This window comes from Eubalaena glacialis, chromosome 4, assembly GCF_028564815.1.
Source record: "Eubalaena glacialis isolate mEubGla1 chromosome 4, mEubGla1.1.hap2.+ XY, whole genome shotgun sequence".
Taxonomy (NCBI): Eukaryota; Metazoa; Chordata; class Mammalia; order Artiodactyla; family Balaenidae; genus Eubalaena; species Eubalaena glacialis.
Genome location: NC_083719.1, coordinates 7,833,630 through 7,850,066, shown reverse-complemented (window position 1 = coordinate 7,850,066; position 16,437 = coordinate 7,833,630). Strand labels below are relative to the sequence as shown.

Genomic DNA, 16,437 nt, shown 5'->3' with positions numbered 1-16,437 from the left:
AGCCGGCCCTTCCACCTCTCAGATTCAGTGAGTTGTTGACTCACTTCCTGCCTCCTGTGTGCCAAGGGGCTGCATAAACCATCCGACAATGGTGCTTGTTCAGTGGCAAGGGATGGGTGAGTTCTGGATGATGCTAAATAGAACGTCGGCTATGTGATTTCTGATTCATTCAGATGGCCGATTCAGCTTGTTGGACTGCATACATTTGGGGCTGTAACTGCGTGTTCAACCCGTAGCACGTTTACGATACAAAGGAGAAGTCAAAGGTTAGAAACGCGAAAGGTTATATGACTTTCCATGGAACCCTTGATGAGGAAGCAGGCACTGTAATTGCTTCATCAGGGTTTCCCAGAAAGGATCTGCCACCTTGGCTGGAGTAGGCGGCCGCTGTGTGTGCAGAAGGTGGAGGCCAGCCTTGACCTTGGGTAGTGGGAAGACTCGGGGCAGAAGTGGGGCCCGAGGCGTCAGCAAACATGCAAAGAGTGTTCAAGGCTTACCCGGAGGACCGTGGCTAGGCTGGAGGGGCTGAAGCGAAGCCTTGGCACTGGGAGTAGTGGAGGTGAAATTAGGAGGAGTTGGTCCGTTGGTGGAAGGGCAGAGTATTCTCTTCGGAAAGCAGTGGAAAATCCTGAGAGGGTTTGAATAGGGCAAGGCTGTTTACCTGGCAGCTGCTGACGACTGTGCGGTAGATGTCGTAACACCATGTTTGGCTGTGCCAGGGTGTGCGGGAATGAGGCTCCGTGGTTTGTTCAGATGATGGACTGATTTCTTCAGTGGTTCTGCTGCTTTCGGTTCGGGCTGGGGCTTTAGTCTCTGGGGGAGTGTTTCATCTGATCCCGTGGAATAGGGCCAAGAGATGGATGGAAAGATGAGGGCAAACACAGACCTTTCAGAAGAGCTGTCCATCCCCTTCTTATAAATCCTGTCGTTGTGCTTCTGATGTTACAACAGACTGTAACTTCTTACAGTTGAGATGCGCACGCGAAGCATCTTCCCAAGGGCTGCTGTGCTCCAGTGGGTGTGGGGCTCGGCTTCCTGGTCCTCTCCGAGCAGCTCATTGGTCAGTTCTCTCACCTGACTTCTCCATCTTGTCTGCAGTGGAGGTCCTAAAGCCATCAGGTAGGAGCCGGGCTGGCAGAGTTTCTGTGGACTCTCTGAGTTGCGCCCATGGATCTGGCCACTTCCAACTTTACAGTGGGTCAAAGACTCAGAGGAACACCAGCCTCCCCTGAAAAAAAAGTACATGAAGCTTATTTTGGATCTGTTTTTATTAATCACTAGTTAGACTTTGTACCTGAAGCAAAACTTCTTGTGTAAGCTTTCATTCTTTTGATTTCTATTTTATCTGACAGCAGTTTTTTTTTAACTAAAAGGAATAGTTATTTTCTATTCTCCAAAGCCTATTCATTTGCAGTGTGGGTGTGAATGAGAAATGTTATTTATTGCACAAACATGTATATACGGAGTTTTGCTTATTTAGATCGAGCTTATAGAGAGAACCTACTCCCACATCAGGAAACTAAAGGGAAGGCTGCAGGGATTTTGAAGTAGATGCAACAAAAATGCTTCTGTTTTGTAGCCCAAAGTGGCCTGCTGTAATAAATCTTCCTATTGGCAAAATCAACTTGTTTAGTATTAAGTCACCAAACATATTTTTAATTTTCCAGAGGTGGTAGGATGAAATTCGAACAACTTTTATTGAAATTGATCCTTTGAAAATTCCTTCATCATGTATTTCCCCGATGTAGCAAATAGTTATAATTAATGTGACTTTCGTTTTTATTGAAATTTTGCTGAAATGACTCGATACGAATTCAGTTGGGTGATTTATATAAGCATATTTAAAAATAATCTTTCAAGTGATGATAGCTTATTTAATTTCTAAAGAGGGAGAGGTATTTTGATACATACAAATCAGAGATTCTCATCCAGGGCGATTTGACAAAGTCTGGAGCCAATTTTGGTTGGCACAGATTGGGGGGTTGCTACTGGCATCTAGTGGGTAGAGAGGCCAGGGATGCGGCTAAATGCACAGAACAGCTCCCAGAACAAAGAATTACCTGGTTCGAAATGTCAATAGATTGAGCACTAAAATCTCTGATATAAATATGCTTCTCCCCACCCCACCATATCCCACTGAGAGGTGAGAGTCCAGGATGGAAGGACCTGATATTTAGATCTGAGCCTGTTTTGAGCAAAAGACTATTCAACAAGTTAGCTTTGCATGGTAGGATGCTCAGAAAACCCTGATCTAAATGAAAACTGTGAACGCCCCTCCCTGGTACCTTACCAGGCTGACTGTTTACAGTACCTTTATTTTAAGAAAAAAGGTAACGTGTTATAGTCTGAAAATTATAAACTTCTAAAAATCACCTGTTCTCATTAAATGTGCTTCCCTTAGCTTAACATGGCAAACATATAATTTCATCTCATCCCCAAAGGACCATGGGTCTGTCCTATTTTAGAAGCTCTTTCACTTGACAGGGCATTTTCTTCTCTAATCATCACTTTCAACATCCCAGGGAAGGAACGTTTCAGGCACTTGTGTTATTCTTCTTCACCTTTCTTTCAGGAAGCAAGATGTTAGGATTGAGATGGGAATGCATGGCTATTGGATATATAGGACAGGTCCAATTGGCAGTTGTCTGTGTAACTTGTTTCATGGTTAACAGAAGAGTATTCTATGTTGGTTTGGGTCTGACACACTGAAAACTATCTGCAAGAGAGGAATTTGCTTTTAGCCCTAGGGTGACCTGAGCTCAGTCTCAGAGGTCGAGATGGCCATGCTCCCGTCCATTTCTGTGATGGATGCTGTTCAGTGGGAGTTGATGTGTCAGAGATGCTGCTCTGGGTGCCTGTTGGGTGCCAGGTGTGGGTGTAATTGCTTGGTGTCCTGCCTGCCACAGAGCTAGCTAGCACTTGCTGAGAGTTCACTGCTACTTTCATTATCCTTCCCATAATTTTTTATCATCACCATTTTGTTTTGATGTGGGGCAGTGATACTCTACCTGCAGCCCTTTCCCGAGTGGACTGGTGAGGGTGCTCCAAATCTCCTTGCTCTGAACAGATCAAAATTACATCTAAAACATCTCTAACAGGACTTCCCTGGTGGCTTAGTGGTTAAGAATCCGCCTGCCAATGCAGGGGACACAGGTTCGAGCCCTGGTCCGGGAAGATCCCACATGCCGCAGAGCAACTGAGCCCATGCGCCACAATAGCCCGTGTGCCTAGAGCCTGTGAACCACAGCAAGAGAAGCCACCACAATGAGATGCCCACGCACCACAACGAAGAATAGCCCCTGCTCGCCACAGCTAGAGAAAGCCCGCGCGCAGCAATGAAGACCCAACACAGCTAAAAAATTAAAATAAAAAAATAAAATAAAACACCTCTAACAGGTGTTACTCTTTTTAAACTTAACTTCTTATTTTATATTGGAATATAGTTGATTTACAATGTTGTGTTAGTTTCAGGTGTACAGCAAAGTCATTCAGTTCTACATATACATCTAGCCATTCTTTTTCAGATTCTTTTCCCATATAGGTTATTACAGAATATTGAGTAGAGTTCCCTGTGCTATACAGTAGGTCCTTGTTGATTATCTGTTTTATGTATAGTAGTGTCTATGTGTTAATCCCAAACTCCTATTAAGATCTGTCATTTGGTAAAATGTCATGTCATAAGTCTCAGGTCAGAGGGAGAAGAAAGATGGGCTGCTTCATGTATTTGCCTCCAGACTGGCGTTCAAGAGCAGTCTCCAGTTTCGCAGACTGTGACCCCTTTTCCAAGAGTGAAATTAATCATACTTTTAATTTTATAACCCAGGAAAAAATAGCACGTGTGCCTCCATTGTCCATTACAATGTACTGGCCTGGTCAGGGATTATGGACCCATTGGACAGATGCATCCTTGGCTCCCAGTTTTCCTCTCCATTCCTTCCTCCACGTTCATGCTCAGACTCTCTCTCTCCTCCAGAAACCATACTCTTGCCTCATCATGATTTGCAGCCCCTTCACTTTTTTCTCTGCCTAATTTGAACATTTCCATCCATGGGAGGATTGAGTCAATGGGGCGCAAAATTTGGAGACTGTGAAATTCGATGTACCCTCCACTTCGTGTTTTCTCCATCTTGACATCTCACCATGTATTCGTGTGCACACCCCTTTTTAAAGAAGAGGCCCCTCTCCTCCCTTTCATAACCACCCTCTCTACTGGAACCTTACTAGTTTGCCACCCCTGTTTTTCTGGATCTTATACCACCTCTCCCTCTTAAATCTACAATCTCTTCTGCACTCACCACTCCTCAGAAAAGAAGCCACATTTAATGATCTGTTTTCTGTACCCTAAAATTTTCTGAACTTTGGTCCTTCAGTGCTTACCTGATTTCATTGAATTTTCTGGGGTTACCTAGCATTCAAGTTACCACAGATATTCTGTCCCACTTTTGCTTCATCTGTTCCCTTCTTGGTTTCTCATGTCATGGATTCTGTCTCCTGTTTTTCTGAAACTGACCCCAAAGTTGACCATTGACTGTCCTTTGACTAAAGCCAGTAGTCTTCGCTCTACCTCAGCAGGGTACAGTGGACGAGGCCTCTTTTTATTTTTTATTAAAAATTTTTTTAACATCTTTATTGGAGTATAATTGCTTTACAATGTTGTATTAGTTTCTGCTGTATAACAAAGTGAGTCAGCTATGTGTATACATATATCCCCATATCCCCTCCCTCTTGTGTCTCCCTCCCACCCTCTCTATCCCACCCCTCTAGGTGCTTTGGTACCGAGTTGATCTTCCTGTGCGATGCAGCTGCTTTCCACTAGCTATCTATTTTACATTTGAGACCTCTTTTTAAAATGTGTTATTTCTATCCTCCAACTTAACTTGGCTCCCATGGTGCTGTGTTCACTTGATGCGCTATATCTGTTCTCTTGTCTCATCTTCGTGTGGTTACTTTTCTTGAACAAATTCTAAATATTCACTTCTCTTTAGTCCTTTTTTTTCTCTCATGCTTTCCCTTGGTGAGTCTCAACCACACCCATGATTTTAAACATTCCAAAGATTATATGCTGTCTCTGAATTCTCTTTTTTCCTGAGCATCCAACCTGGATTTTCCACAATCTGCTGCATTTCCTTAAATATTCTCTTGGCATCTTAAACCCAACATGCACAAAACCAAATGATCATATCCTCCTCTAAAACTTCTTCTGTTGATTATCATATTTTAAAAAATGGCATGACTGTCCTCAAAGTGACTCACATTCTTTATCTTCAGTCCATCTGTGCCTCTTTGCTTTCTGTTCCTCCCAATTTAACAGATTAGAACAACAACCATTTATTATATTTCACACTTCAAGGGTTAGGAAATTGGACAGCGCTCAACTAGTTGATTTCTTTGCTCTTGTGATACTAAAGTCACTCAGTGGGTTTCAGCTTTACTCATGTATCAGGTGCCTTGGTGGGGCTGGCTGGGAAGCTGGGCTTAGTGGGAAACATCACCAGCAGGACCTATATGTGGTCTCCCTGGCATGGCAGTTTCAGTGACATTGGGTTTGTGACCCAGTGTCTCAGTACCCCAGAGGAGACAGGAAGTAGAAACTGCTAGCCTCTTAGGGTATGGGCTTGGAAACTAGGGTATCATCACTTCTGTTGTATTTGACTGAGCAAAGCAGTCAGAGAGCCAACCCAGATTCAAGACAGGGGGTGAAGATCCAGCCTTCAGTGGGAGTATGGTCGAAGAAGCTCTGGACATCTTTAATTTTCTGTACTTTGCCTTACCCATCACACTGAGTGTTTGCTGGGTTTGCCTTAATTTCTGTTCACATTGACCCCACCTGAAGTCACAGCTTCCTTTCTTTCTCTTCTGAACAATTGCTGTATCTTCAACTTAACTTCTCGACCTTTATGCTCTTCTTTAGCCAATTTCCTATGTATGCTATGGTGAGAATGATTACTATTTCTTCTAATGTTAATATACTGTGGTAGCTTATTGCCTAAGAATAGAGACCTCAGACCTTAGTATCATTCACCTTCCAAATCTTAACCCAACATTCTCTCTAAGCTGCTTTGCAGTTCTCCCCTTTCTATCCCCTGGGGTCAAGTACAGTAAACACATGTTGCCTACTCATTCCTCTTGGCCCTCAAGTGCCTCTTTTCATCCTCTCCTGGATTACTTCCAGAAGTCTCCATCTGTTGAAATCCTCTTTATCCTCCACTATTAAACTCAAATATGAAGTCTTCCTTTGACCCACCCTTGATCTCTCTAAATAGCAGTCGTACTCTCTCTCCTAACCCCCATAGCGCTCCTGCTTCTTTTTTATGATTTTCTAACAGCTTGGATTATAGTTATTTTTATGAGCCTATCTTATTTTAAAGCTTATTAATCTTTTAAATTATTCGTAATCTTTAAAGTTTCCCAGCTCCCAGCACGGCCATTTCATTTCACCCAGTAGGTGCTCCATCTAGGTTTTATTTGATCTCTAGCCAAAAACTTTGCAGGCAGGTCATCTGTAAATTTCAAAGGAGAAATGCACCCACCGTGGATGATTTTTAAGAGTTGGGTAGCATAGTGTTAATCAGGTTATTAGTCAAGGACAGTAGTCATAGCCTTATTTAATAGGGGCTTTTGTACTTTGAAAAGGGAAGGGGAGGGATTCTTAGGGCTTCCACATATAATCTGCATTTGCACGACGGGGCGAGAATGATGTTCCAAGGGAAAACCAATTGATGATCACAACTCTGAAACCGAATTCTTCATGGGGGTGGGGACGATGACAACTTGATAGAGCTTAAACTTGAACATTCCTTCTTTTATAGTCAATGGGTTATCTCATAAAATTATTGGGAGGAAAAGAGGTCTAGATTGAGACATACATCATTACTCACACATTTCTGAAATATCTCCTAGAAAAAGGTGTGTTTGTCCAAGCACGGCAAGGCTCTTTTTTTTTTAAAGGGCGTGATGGGGCTTTACTGAAAGACCACCCACCAGAAAACGTGAACCCATGTTAACGCACTTGTTCTCTTTTGCGTGTTTTAGGCACTTTCCCCACATGACGGGACGACGAGCTTCTGGTTAAAGACAAGTGTCCAGAGCCTAAGGTCTCCTGCCCACCATGAAGGGACCCTGCGTCATTGCGTGGCTCTTCTCAAGCCTGGGATGGTGGAGACTCGCCCAGCCGGAGACAGACGCATCTCAGTGCCAGAGAGCAGAGCACCCGGTCATTTCCTATAAAGGTGAGGGTCGAGCACGCTCTGATTGCAAAGGCACCATTTAAATGCTCGTTCCATACTCAGAATAGCACTGGTTATCACTCTATTATTCTGTGAGTCTTGTTTTAGACATTGTTTAAAATCAGAGCAAAAATACAAAATCCCCCATCACAAGAGTTTCACATTCTGAAACTGATCACTATCTTAAGAAGAATCCAAGCTCAGAATAATCATAGGCAGAAAGTCCCATTGTTGAGGCCACTTTTACTTAACAGGTGCTGTCAGCCTCCTAGGCATTTGAACCGGGGGAGAAAAATGTGACCCACAGAAATAACAACAAAACCAAGCAAAACAAAAAATTCTTCATTTCAGCATTTCCCAACAAAGCCTTAGTCCCACCACACAATGTACGCCTTTGTCTCTATCTGGCATTGCGTGGCAGACAGAATTGGTTTACTGTCTCAAATATGCCTACATATCTGTAGGATCAATTGATTAGTGTGTATACACATTCTTTTATTCTTTAATTCATCAAAATTTATTTAGGGTTCTTTACACCCTGGACATTTCTAAGCATTTAAGGTGATAAGCAAACTAGTCTTTGTCTCTGTCCTCAAGGAACTTGCTCTTATATCATGAAACTGAGTATAATTAATCAGACATTGTATTTTAATAATTCATCCAATGAATAGTTTTGTGGTCTGTTATTTTGTAACTTTTATATCACAAAAAGATTTGAAATATATACAAAAATAGAAGAGTCTAAGGAACACCCAGCCCCTGTATTTATTCATCCCTGGCCCACCTTTTTTCATGTATATCCCCACCCATGCTCTACCCACATTCACCAAATTATTTTGAAGCAAATTCAAGAAATGATATAATAGTGCCATAATATTTCACTTCTTGGCTATCAAAGATAAGGAATCCATGATGCCATAATCATACCAAAACATCAGAAACCCAGACAAAAACCAATGCCATAAAATTAGCAAACATCCAGTGAGTCCTGTGAGAGCCCTGATGGTCACAGGAATGCTTGTGCCTTGTTCTGGTAACGGTTGAACTGAGTCAGGAACGGAAGGACCTTCATCTATTCAGTTGGCTGGTGTCGTCTATTGCAGTTGGCTGGTGTCGTCTATTGCAGTTGGCTGGTGTATGTCATGAGTCTCTTCATCCTTCACTGTGTTTTGTTGTTGTTGCTCTCCCCTTGCAAATTAATTTTTAAAGAAACTTGAATCCATCGTCCCGCAGAGTCTCCACAATCCAGGGTTTGCCCAGCGCTTCCCATTGCTGTCATTTGGACGCTCTTCTGTCCTGAATGTGTCTGTAAATTAGGAGTGATACCCAGAGGCTGCCCAGATTCAGGTGTGCATCTTTGTGTCTCTGCTGTGTCATGGATGGTGCTGCGTCCTTCATCGGGATGTGAATTGATCAGTCATCGAGGATCACGGCCTAAATCTCCTGATTCATTCATGGGTGAAAAACTGGGAGTTTTTAATTTTACTATTCTTTTTGCATTTAATGGCTAAAATATTTCTACATAAAGTAACTTTCCCTCCTCAACTATTTGAATATCCTGAGGGTGCAACTGACATAGGAAAGGCAGAGTGAATGCTTATTTTTCTTCCCTTTACCATTTTTGTAAAGAGCCTACTTAGTTGGTTCTCCAACATTATCCAGAGGGGACAAATAAAATGTTATGTTTGCTTTTTTTTAAAAAAAGTGGTTGTTAGAATTATTTTTAATACATGGATTTCAGTATTTGGTATATTTCCATCACTTGCAGCTTATGTTCTTACAGATGGTGAAATCATCACATTTCAGGCCTAGCGGAGCCTCTTGAGGTTGGCCCCTGAGTTCTTTGGCAACAACCCAAGTGGCCTTGGATGGCTTGATTATTCCCTGGGATAATAAGACTCCTCTTATCCATTTCCTTCTATTGACCTGAGAATCAGCCATTTTTATCTGATTCAAGCATAGGGGTGATCAAAGTCAGGTGTTTTCAGTGTATAGAGCTAAGGAAAACGTTCTTTAAAACGCACCAGAAGTTGCTCTGGATACTTCCAGCTCATCTCCAGGACTCGAGAGACTTTCTGATCCTCTTCCATTTTATGTCTCTATCTTTCTCTCCTGTGCACAGAATCCTGTCTCTGCAGGTCAGCATAATTATTCCTTTGCCTTTTCCTGTAATACATACTTAGTCATTTCAGAATAACAGTTCTGTGCAACTTTAGTCCTTGTTGACTACAGAAAACCCTTTCGGATGATTTTTCTTCTTTTCTTTTAGTCCTCAGGGTATAAATCTCACCGGAAAATTGAAGCAAAATTAGCACCTTGAAATTGAAAGAATTTCCCTTTGTAAGGTTGTGCCACCAACTCAAAATCCAGTTAATTTCATTTGTTTAATTTCACTTGATTTTTTCGAGGTTTTCAAAATTTACATTACATTATTCTGTAGTGTTTTAAAGGCAAATTAATAAAACAAACGGTGTTCAGAGAAACCGTTTTCCTTACCTTGTTCACTCTCTCTGCCTTTAGCTCACCTTTTACTTGTTTATAGTTTATGCTTCATTTTAAATATAAACCAAACTCCACACACACATACACATGCACATATATATTCATACCCTCTTTTCTTAAAAAGTAGCATATATACAGAGTTTTCCCTATCTAGCATTTTTTGACATCATGATATACCCTGGAGTCCACGTCCCAGTAGTATGGATTTATGTCACTTCTTCTCATAGTCACATAGCTCTCCTCTATGTAATGAACTCTAGTCTACTCAGCAACTCCCTGCTGGGAGAAGTGATCATGTATAGTGTTACAATGTGTAGTGCCTCCTGCACTTTTGATATTTTTGCAAGTGTAACATTGACAGAGATTCCTGGAATTGGAATTGCTGGGTCAAGGGGTGACTGCAGTTGTGGTTTTGCTAGATAACTGCCTGATTCCCTTTCATGAAGGTTGCACCATTTTGCATTCTCATTGCCCTGGATAGGAGTATCTGTTTCATACTAGACTTTCCAACAGAGTGCACTGTTCAGCTGTGGGATTTGGGAAAACCCCATAGCTCATAAATGGCATCTCAACATACTTTTAATTTTCATTTTTAAAATTTGGACTGAACATTCAACAGACATTTAATAACTGCCTATATATGTACCGGGGTCTGTGCTAAATATGGAGGAGATAGAGGTAAAAAACCTAGTTCCTGTTAAGGGTGTAGAATATCTCGAGGAATATAAACCAAAAGGACCGTTGCATTACACTGTATTAAGGGTCCTCTCAGGTGTCTTTGCCGGGTGCTGTGTGAGCCCAGGGAAGGGGTGTCTGAAGCAGACAGCCTGGGCTGTAGAGGAATGGTTAAGGAGGTTTTCTAGGATGCAGCAACGCCAGAGCTGAGTCCCAGATGATTGTTAGAAGGTGTTTATGAATCTCATGAGGGGAGCACAGCAGTTTTTGGCAAGTGTCGAGTACAGTAAGCCATGAAATGTTAGTTCAGATTACAGAGAGGAAGTAGAGGGAGATGAAACTTACAGTGAGGATTCAATAATGCACGGCATCAAAAGGCATCTTAAGAAGTCCCCCTCGGGCTTCCCCGGTGGCACAGTGGTTGAGAATCTGCCTGCCAATGCGGGGGACACGGGTTCGAGCCCTGGTCTGGGAAGATCCCACATGCCGCGGAGCAACTGGGCCCGTGAGCCACAACTACTGAGCCTGCGCGTCTGGAGCCTGTGCTCCGCAACAAGAGAGGCCGCGATAGTGAGAGGCCCGCGCAGCGCGATGAAGAGTGGCCCCCGCTTGCCACAACTAGAGAAAGCCCTCGCACGGAAACGAAGACCCAACACAGCCAAAAATAAATAAATAAATAAATAAAATTTTTAAAAAAGAATAATCAATGTCTTAAAAAAAAAAAGTCCCCCTCTTGTCTGCACAGGCTCACCTTGGAGGATGGAGAAATGCCGGCAGGAAGAGCAAATTCTGGGGCCGCTGCTGTGACCAAAGGGAGCAGCGATGAGGGCCTGAGCTGCGGGAGTGGTAGCAGAAATGTAGAGAATTGGGTGGATTCTGGAGATGTGAAGAGGGAGTTGTTGATGTTTTAGAGGATATAAGACAGGAGGGGGCAGGAGGCACTGAGAGTGAGCCCTGAGTTCTTGGCTGTTGATTCCAGACGAAATAAAGAGAGAAGGGGAATCTGAAATGATGTCAGATCGAGAAAGCTGAGTTCCTAGCTGCCATCGGATGGAGTTAACTAATTGAGAGCAGGTATCATGGGAACCAAGAAAGGAGAGCTTTTCCAAGAGGGAGGTGGCCGTCAGAGTGTCAGATGATGCAGCCAGTTCAAGGCACCTGTGGGCCAGAAGGTAGTGACAAACTCATCCTGATTTGCCCGAGACTTTTTTGGAATGTAGCACTGAAAGCCCTACTATCTTCTGGGAAAACTGTAATGGTCTATTAGTTTCCCAGTATCGCTGTAACCAAATACTACAAACTGGGTGGTTTAAAACAATCACAGTATCTTCTCTCACAGTTCTGAAGGCTAGAAGTCCAAAAGCAAGGTGTCACCAGGGCCACGCTCTGAAAGCTCTAGGGAAGAATCTTTGCCGCTTCTTAGCTTCGGGTGGCTGTCAGCAATCCTTAACGTTCTTTGGCTTGTGGACCCATCACTCCAGTTCTCTGAGTCTGTAGTCACGTGGCATTCTCTCTGTACGTCTGTGTTCTGTGTCTGTTTTCTCTTCTTTTTATAAGGACACAAGTCATATTGGGTTTGGGGCCCACCCTCACCCAGCATGACTTCATCTTAATTAATTACATCAAAGCCCTATTTCCAAATAAGGTCACAATCATCACAGGTGCATGAGGTTAGGACTTCAACATATCTCTGGGTGGGCGTGGGGTGGACACATCAACCCGTAGCAAACGGCATTTATCAGAGCAGTTTCGCAGCAGTGCTGGGGATAAAACTAGATGCTCATGAGTGAAGGGATAAATGTGAGGTGAAGAAATAGACATAAAAATAGAGGATTACTGTTTCAGTTGGCAGGGACATGAGGACAGGGAACGGCTTTTAAGAGAGCATTACTTAATCATCCTTAAATGGTACTGGTGAAGAGAGAAAAGACAGGGGGAGATAATTGACTAGGCAAAGTCCCCGGGGCTATAGGAGGGGATAGGATATTGGGCAGAGGTGAGGGATTAGCTCACAGGAAGGAGACCCCACCTCCAGCCAGCCCAGAGGGAGGGAGGCCAGGGCACCCAGGATGCAGGGCAGTTAGAGGGAGGGAGTACCTGGGGACCTCCGTCTTGGCTGAGAGGGAGTATGCAGGCCATGGGCCAAGAGTATGGGTGCTTTAGGAACGAAGTGCTTCTCTTAAGAAAGGATAAGACTGTTGATCAAAAACAAACATAAAAGATTCCCTGTGGCTGTTTGGAGCCCAGTCAGCCCTTGAAATGGCTCCTGTTATAGCTGAGCAGGTGGCCATGGCTATGCCCCATAAACACTCTTCTGTGCTCAATACAGGAAAGTTTGAGAAGGTATGATCAAACACTGATAAGAGAGAAATAAAGGAAGGGCTGGATCATCTTGATGTTTACCATCTTGGTTTCTGGGTACATTTAAAATTTCATGATTTAGCATTATACGTTGGAGGCACCCTGCACGGGAGGCTTCTCAGGAAGAGTCTGCAAGAACATCTCAGTACAAGGAAGCACATTTCATTGAAGTCTTGATTTGATTTACCTGGCTGGGCAGAAGGTGCTGGCAGGATCTTTTTTCCCAGGCTTGGTAAAATATTTACCACTTCGGGCTCCGCTTGTCTTGTGGAGTTCGTTGCTCAACAAGCCCTAACAGCTTGCTGTGTTTGCAAGGGTACTCCCTTGACTGCATGTTCTGGAATATTTATCCCTGCTCGTGCAGTGGCTGCTAAAACACCCTGACCCGTGACAGACGCACCCTTCACACTTACGTCCTTGTCGTTTGCTTAAATGACTGTTCCAATAAAGGGGGGAAAGTAGCGACCCTTCAAGACAGCATGTTTCTCAGCACGCTTACTGAATCTCATAACTGTATCCGAAATGAGTTTTAAATGTTTAATGTCCACTTAAGGCGATAGTGCCATATTCTGCTTTTGTTTGTTTATTGATTAAAGTTTACCCAGCACGCTCGCCATTTAGAGAATGTGCTCCAGTTATAGGAATTGGGCAGTTTCACATAACACACAGAGAAAGACCACCGCTGGGGTGAGTCATTCTGTACTCAGGCTTACTTTGCCTTGCAGCTTTAATATCATGAGTAATTTGGAGGCCTTCTTTTAGTGTCTTAGCTGACAGCACTTAGTATTTTTTTTAATTTATTTCATTTGAAATATACTTGATTTATAATGTGTTAACTCCTGCTGTGCAGCAAAGTGATTCAGGTACACATATATATAAATATACATATATATGTATATATGTGCACATTCTTTTTCAAATTCTTTTCCGTTATGGTTTATCACAGGATATTGAATATATTTCTCTGTGCTCTACAGTAGGATCTTGTTGTTTATCCATTCTATATATAATAGTTTGTATCTGCTAATCCCAGACTCCCAATCCATCCCTCCCCCACACCCCCTCCCCCTTGGCAACCACAAGTCTGTTCTCTATGTCTGTGAGTCTGTTTCTGTTTCGTAGATAGGTTCATTTGTGTCGTATTTTAGATTCCATATATAAGTGATATCATATGGTATTTGTCTTTCTCTTTCTGACTTACTTCACTTAGTAAGATAATCTCTAGTTGCATCCATGTTGCTGTAAATGGCATTATTTCACTCTTTTTTTATGGCTGAGTAGTATTCCATTGTATATATGTACCACATCTCCTTTAACCATTCATCTGTCAGTGGACATTTAGGTTGTTTCCATGTCTTGGCTATTGTGAATAGTGCTGCTATGAACATAGGGATGCCTGTATCTTTTTGAATTATAGTTTTGTCCACATATTTGCCCAGGACTGGGATTGACAGCACTTAATATTAATGCCCAAGATGACTTCTGCCTGCAGAATCAGGCCAGGTGCTGTTAATTCTCCTCTCAGCTCCCTGGGATCTCTATCTGTAACTGCTGGATGTTCCTGCTGAGTGTCTTCCTACTTCTGGATTTGTTGTTTGGCCTGAGAATTGTTTTGGAACTTATGGAAGAACCGTATGGATGCTTGACACTAGATTAGCAACATTTGGCCCCAGGTCTGAGGGACTCGAAATGGCTATTCCAGCTTGGGCCATCACTGGGACCGGACTGGGATGTGGCATGTGGCCCTCGAGTTTAAACAACTGCCTTATCCCCACATGTAGCCTTGGGTGATTGAAAAATCCATGACCGAAAGGGGCCAACCCAGGATTTTAAACTCGGGTTCTATTCCCATACCACAGGATGAATGATTATTTTTCACGGATCCTGTGTTTTTCTTTCAAAAGATATAACTATATTCCATTGCCTTCCTGTTAAAGGCATTGATGTGTTCAGTGTTGACAATAAAAATGTGTGGCAAGTTTTGTAACTCTTTTTGGCTGTTCTTTATGTTAACTCACTGGGAGCCCCAGCTCTTCCCTACCTCCGAGAGGCTGTCTTTCTCCCAGTCTGGAGGGTGTCATGTACACATTTCCTCTCTCCCTGTTAACTGCCAACCCTGCCCATGGTCCTGCCTCTTACCACTCTTCCCTTGACTGGCTCACAGACCTCGGGACCACTGGCATTGCTTGGCTCACCACCTGCTCCCCTTGGGGCTCCATACCTGTTCTGTGGCTCCTTACATATGTCCCAGGATCCCACGCCTGTCCCGTGGCCTCATGCATCTCCCATGGCTCTATAGCTGTCCTGTGGCTCTTCATGTGGCCTCACAGCCCCATGCACGTATCAAGGCTCCATGCCTGTCTCGGGGCTCCATACCTATCCCATGGCCTCATGAACATCCCAGGGCTCTGTACATGTCCCATGCTGCTCCATTTTCTCTCTGGGTTTTTGCTGTCCGGTGTCTCATGCCCCAGACAGGCATGTGGTTTCATGATCCCGGCTGGATTTTATCTCTTTTCCTAGGATCTAGGACGCTCATTACCACAGGAGGGGCTGTCGTAGATAATTTCTAGAGTCCCTGTCAGATTTCAGAGATTTCAGAGTCTTTGAGCCTGTAAAGACCTTGATTAAAATTGCTTACAGTATTTCTCCCTGTTCTTCTAGTCTCAGATCTGCCATTTGACCTTTATAAATCATAAGTGTGTATGACTGCATGACAATGGCCCACTTTCTCCAAGGAAGAATTAGGAAAATTTATTTTAATTAAAAATAGATTGCATAAAATTCATTTTAATATTTTCATGTGAATCTGATTAAATAATAGCAAGATACCGATTACTGTTGAAAAGTGTCTTGAACTCAATGCTTTTCTTTGTAAAAACTAAAATTTACATAAATCAAGTGTGATTCTCTTTGGTTTCGTAACGGGTTATGAGTTATCCTCCTTTGCGTTTATTTGGGAAAGAAAAGTGTTGTTATGGATCCTATAAAAAAATCCTTTGACCCATCAATAATTTAACTTCTGTTATCATGCAAATGACTGAATGTTTCATATAATGTAATCTCAAAGTTACGTGGGCAAAATATTTGAACCTATATGCAAATGAAACAACTAAGGTATAAGTACACTGCCTATCCTATACGTTAAGAGCTACACTTGGTAATACATTTTTTATTTTAAAGTCTGTTGCTAGTTTGCTATCTGAAAAAATGGAATATTAAAAAACACATTACTTTTCAACTCTACAATGTAGGTATGTAATTTTCATTCATGAGTGCATAGAGGTGTTAGAAGAAAATGCACTCATTGTAAAACCACTATGCATTATTCATTGAGTGAATTGGTTGCAATACCTGTGTTGTACTTTTATGTTTATTGATCTTCGATTGATGAAAGCTGAGGGTCCCTGTTGTATGTTTTTTATAAACAATAATTAAGTTCTGATGAAAATAATTTATTGAGTTTTGAGAATGATCAATAACTTTTGGATTACTTTTGTGTTCTAGCGCCACTAATGAAATAATTTGTAAGATTCCACATCTGTATTTTATCTTGAGATAATCAATTTTTGATTGATTTGTCTGGGTGGGGAAATAGTTTCTATTTTTCTGAGACTGCAAATGGAATACTTTATAAGTTAAGTAGTTCAATGGGATTGCATTAAAACTGGGG

At 42.4% G+C, this 16,437-nt stretch overlaps 1 protein-coding gene across 5 annotated transcripts in view; it reads left to right on the top strand.

The window, feature by feature from the left end:
* The window catches only part of SEMA5A (semaphorin 5A), a 492,520-nt gene that overhangs the window by 169,764 nt on the left and 306,319 nt on the right, over window positions 1–16,437 (top strand). For all 5 annotated transcript variants that reach the window (XM_061189118.1, XM_061189117.1, XM_061189119.1 and 2 more), the window contains one exon: window positions 7,033–7,229. In XM_061189118.1, the coding sequence (XP_061045101.1) occupies window positions 7,109–7,229 (121 nt within the window). In that variant the 5' untranslated portion in view covers window positions 7,033–7,108. The remainder of the gene's footprint in view (window positions 1–7,032; window positions 7,230–16,437) is intronic.